The 4,645-nt window shown below is 41.1% G+C and overlaps 2 protein-coding genes across 6 annotated transcripts in view; one reads left to right on the top strand and one right to left on the bottom strand.

Moving 5' to 3' along the window:
- CCDC59 (coiled-coil domain containing 59) overlaps positions 1 to 4,145 on the bottom strand; it is a 14,443-nt gene extending 10,298 nt beyond the window's left edge. For both annotated transcript variants that reach the window (XM_023509346.1, XM_003783490.3), the window contains exons 1-2: positions 3,875 to 4,145; positions 2,266 to 2,581 (exon numbers count right to left, since the gene is read on the bottom strand). In XM_023509346.1, the coding sequence (XP_023365114.1) occupies positions 2,266 to 2,581; positions 3,875 to 4,085 (527 nt within the window). In that variant the 5' untranslated portion in view covers positions 4,086 to 4,145. The remainder of the gene's footprint in view (positions 1 to 2,265; positions 2,582 to 3,874) is intronic.
- Positions 4,146 to 4,152: 7 nt separating this feature from the next.
- Positions 4,153 to 4,645, top strand: part of METTL25 (methyltransferase like 25) — a 128,734-nt gene continuing 128,241 nt past the window's right edge. For all 4 annotated transcript variants that reach the window (XR_002771636.1, XR_002771637.1, XM_023509345.1 and 1 more), the window contains exon 1: positions 4,153 to 4,475. Coding sequence is in view for 2 of the 4 variants with exons in the window: in XM_023509345.1 (XP_023365113.1) it covers positions 4,217 to 4,475 (259 nt within the window). In the remaining 2 variants the exon portion in view is untranslated. The remainder of the gene's footprint in view (positions 4,476 to 4,645) is intronic.

The raw sequence follows: 4,645 nt of genomic DNA, 5'->3' as shown, positions 1-4,645 counted from the left end.
AAATTCACCAGTGATTGCCTAGTCCACAAATGCAAAAACCTGTTCTCAGTACTGTTTTCCTTGAACTTTATAGTACAGTAGTTCCCCTTTTATTCAGTTTCACTTTCCATAGCTAAAGTTACCTGCAGTCAGCCATGGTTCAAATTATTAAATGAAAAAATTCCAGAAATAAATAATTCAAGAGTTTTATACCATACACTGTTCTGTTCTGAATAACATGATGAAATCTTGTGCTGCCCCATCTGGGGTATGAATCCTTCCTTTGTCCAGAATATCCAATCTGTATATGTTACCATACCATCAGTCACTTACTAGTCATCAGACTGACCGTCACAGTTGTGCACCGTACTACACCACGATGTTTAAGTAACACTTATTTTACTTAACAATGGCCCTAAACCACAAAGAGTAACAAGAGAAGACACCAATGTTTCCTTTAAGCAAAAAAAATGAAAGTTCTCTACTTAAGGAGAAAAGAGTCATTTGCTGAGGTTGCTAAGATTTATAATAAGAACAAATCTTCCATTTATGAATTTGCAAAGAAAGAAAAAGAAATCCATGTTAGTTTTGCCATGATGCCTCAAATAACAAAAATTATGGCTGTGGTGCATGATTTAAGATGGAAAATACATTAAATTTGTAGGTAGAAAACATCAACATCAATGTGTTTCGACTGACAGCAATGGGCTTAGCACTGTACAAGGTTTCAGGCATCCATTGGAGGTCCTGAGAACACATCCCAGACAAACAACAGGGGCACACTGCACTTTATAGCTGACTGATCCCTACGTCTCAAAACTTTCCTCTGTGAGCTTAGCTGTCACTGTATTTCCCTCTTCTTTTAGTTTTGAGAAGTTTAATTAACTTTCAATGACTATTTTCCTGTTTTTACCTCAAAATAAAAAGTTATCTTTAAAAATGTTTTATTTTCTTGTCTCATGTTTTAATCTTCTTTAATTCAGTTATCACAAGGAATAACTAAGTATACATTTCTAGTGATAACCTTTCTTCTGAACATTGCACTTATTTAATATTAAATATAATGAAAAAGACTAATTTAAATAAAAACTAAACTTCCAGTGTATCTGCCTTGATCTCTATGTTTTTCCTGGAGTTCTATTTCCTGTTGGTTTTAGCACAAATAGCTTATAATTTTAAAAGACAAACTTCTAGTTAAGCAAAAAAAATTACAGTCCCAAATAAAACATGGCTTCTTTTAAGTTCAGATTTTAGCTTTGTTGTTGTTGTTGTTTACTTGAAGTATACACAGCAGTAACAGTTTTATAAAATAGCTCTTAAGAAAACAAAGTGTTACGGACCTGTGCTTTTTTTTCTTTTTGCCACCCAAGCTAGAGTGCAATGGCATGATCATAGCTCACTGCAACCTCAAATTCCTGGGCTCAAGTCATCCTTCTACCTCAGCCTCCTGAGTAGCTGGTACTATAGGCACAAGCCACCACATTTAGCTCATTTTTCTGGTTTTTTTTTTTTTTTTTTTGTGAGAAAGTGTCTCCTGAAATCTTGACCTCAAGCAATCCTGCTGCCTTGGGCCTTGCAAAGTCCATGTGTTTTTTCAATTCATTTTCAATCTTCTGCAGAAAATGCACCTTAAAAATAGTATTAGTAGTAGCTGACACTCATGAGCACTAATCAAGTATCTTTTACTTTTGTAAAAGTCACATATAAATTAACACTGTCTTTAAAACAGTATCTTGAAACATTTTAGGAACCCCATAGTTCATGGGGATAATTCATTCTGGACTTGTGCAACATGGTAGCCCTGAAGTGTACACTTATTATAGTACTACTGTTCCCATTAGAGGACAATTGGATGTCCAACGTGTCATGTCCAGCTCAGAACCCATGCTGTAGACCAGTGGTTCTCAGCCTTTCTAATGCTGTGGCCCTTTAATACAGTTCCTGTGTGTTGCGACCCACAGGTTGAGAACCACTGCTGTAGACTTATAAAACCTTTTAAAAAATATTTTTAAAAAACATATAATAGAAGGTATTAACTATGGTCCAAGCAAGTTCATGTAACTGAAAGGGAGAAATCCAAATCTCGGATCTCTTAATTCCTATTCCATCACTTTTTCAATTAAAACTAAACTAGCTTACACTGAAGCTAAAAATAAAGCCTCCACAAAAATACGATCATTTAATTATACTAACTTCTAAAATTTATTAAAAGAAAAATTCCAATTCCTAGATAAATTGTCCTATAATGTTTTCATAAAATAAAGAATTTCAAAAGAAAACACATACTTTACTGTTTTACTAGATTGTTTTTCTTCTGGCTGAGGCTGGTCAAAACTATAGTGATCTTGAGACAAAGCCTGGTCAGTGCTACACTGTTCTTTAGGCAAAGGCTGGTCAACTTGTTTTTCTGACAAAGGCTGGTTGACTTTTCTTTTTTGCTTCTTGAGTCTTTCCTCCTCAGCTAAATAAAGATGTTTCAGATGATCTGGGTATCGATCTTTGAATTGGGATTCCTGTGATGTTTCAGTCTTCTTTTGTCTCCATAATAATTTCTTGTAATTTTGCTGAATCTTCAGTTTTCTTTGAAAAGCAAAGCCTTGTCCTACATTAGGACAATAAGTCACAATTATTTTTATAGAAAATAGGTTTAGTGAAAACTGATTACAAATGAAAATCATTTTACATCATCAAATTCAGATGCTAAGTTTTTTAATGTTCTGCTTTAAAAGGTTATTTCAAGTAACAAATTTAAGCTGATAGACTGAAAAGCAAGTTGGCCCTTTACAAAAAACCACAGTAACCATTAGTCATGCAGACAATCTCAAAGACTATGTAAAAAGGATTTTAACAAAAACCTGACCAGTTCTGATTGTTGCACAACCTGAGTTTATAACTATACTCACAAATGAAAACAGATTCTTTCATTCTTCTAAGAACACTTAATCTGGTTCTTAAAAATAATACTTAAAAACAGAAAACACCACATTTATTATTCTATTTTGGAGAAATTTAATATTTTACAACTGATTTTTCTAAAATGCTTCAGCATAAAAGAAAAAGAGAGGATAGATATTACTTTCTGAACGGCCAGTAACATAAGGCTGAACTTAGTCAACATTTATACAATGTAAGTGGGGAGGGACTTTACAAACAAAGAACAAACATAAAGCAAAGGAGAGGAAGGATAAAAGGAGTGTGGAGGGGTACTGGGTAATCACCAAGATCTGGGGCAGCATGTTCCCTTCTTATTTTTGAGACAGAGTCTCACCCCGTTGCCCAAGGCTAGACTGCCATTGTGTCACAGCTCTCAACAACCTCAAACTCCTGGGCTCAAACGACTCTCTCGCCTCAGCCTCCAAAGTAGTTGGGATTACAGGTGTGCGCCCCCACACCCAGCTAGTTTTTTCTATTTTTAGTAGAGACGGGGTCGTGCTCTTGTTCAGACTGGTCTTTAACTCCTGAGCTCGAGCAATCCCCCAGCCTCGCCTGCCAGAGCGCTAGGACTACAGATGTGTGTCAGCAAGCTAACAGCTAATACTGTCCTATCCTTTCCCTTAGCACATGCTCAGATACACACACGAAATACATTCAGAGGACCTGTAGACATTCTCCGCTCGTGCCACAGGAATAATAGAGAGATTAAAAGAGTTCTGATGAAATAATGAGGTAAAGTCCGGGAAGTCGTTGAAAGGTTTAAAGCTAAAGATACCAACTCTTGTCCTATCTTCCTTTCCAGAGCTCTACGACGCCCTCAGCTTCGGCGAGCTCAGGGGTAGTTTCTTTCGCCCCAAAAAGGACCGGGTCTGTTTCTGAAATCCCTCCTTCGCGCTCTGGCGAATCCTGTACACTAGGACTTCGCGAGTTTGGACCCGTAAATGGTTAACTTCTGACTTACCCTCGCGAATGCTGCCCACGAAGGCTTGAGAATAGTTGGGTCGCCATATCCTCTGTTTCACATTCTTGTTCCTGAATCCTACCGAAGAATCCTCTTCGCCACGTGTCCCCAAACCCCCTTTCCGCCGCCACTGTGCGGGTCTGACAGGCGCCATCTCCACAAACCAATTCCGTCGTCGGAAAACACAGCGGACGCTGCTAAAATGCGTCATCAAACTAAAGCAATCGATCGCCTAACTAGAGCCCAGCTCGGACCTCTACTTATCCGGCCTGTGCTACTTTTGGTTGCGCCGTCGACTCACGGCCATGTTTGCGCCACCTACAGCCCGGGAGGGCGAGCGTCATGGCGGCTTGTGGCCCTCTCCCGGTGACCCCGGACCTGCCCACGCTGCGTGCCAAGTTGCAGGGACTCTTGGGGTTCCTGAGGGACGCCCTGTCCATTTCCAATGCACACACGGTGGACTTCTACACGGAGTCGGTGTGGGAGGAGCTGGTCGACTTGCCGCCGGAGACAGTGCTGACGGTGCTGAGGAGGTCGGCGGCGGAGACGGAGGCCCGGCCCTCCGAGTCGCGCCCCTTGGTGGAAGCCGAGAAGGGGTCAGGTGAATGGCGGGACCGGCGGGGCGGGGGCGAGACGGAGGGAAGGTCCCGGCCTGCGGAGCGTGCCCCCTGGTGGCAGCGCCGCGGAACCGAGTGAGCGGAGGGCCGGGGCGGGGCCGGGGAGGCGGGGCCGGAGACCAGAGGGGTGAGGTTAGCCTCAGGGTGGGTTTTG

The sequence above is a fragment of the Otolemur garnettii genome, unplaced genomic scaffold (assembly GCF_000181295.1).
Source record: "Otolemur garnettii isolate 467f Iridium unplaced genomic scaffold, OtoGar3 scaffold00007, whole genome shotgun sequence".
NCBI lineage: Eukaryota > Metazoa > Chordata > Mammalia > Primates > Galagidae > Otolemur > Otolemur garnettii.
This window is presented reverse-complemented; position numbering and strand designations above follow the sequence as displayed.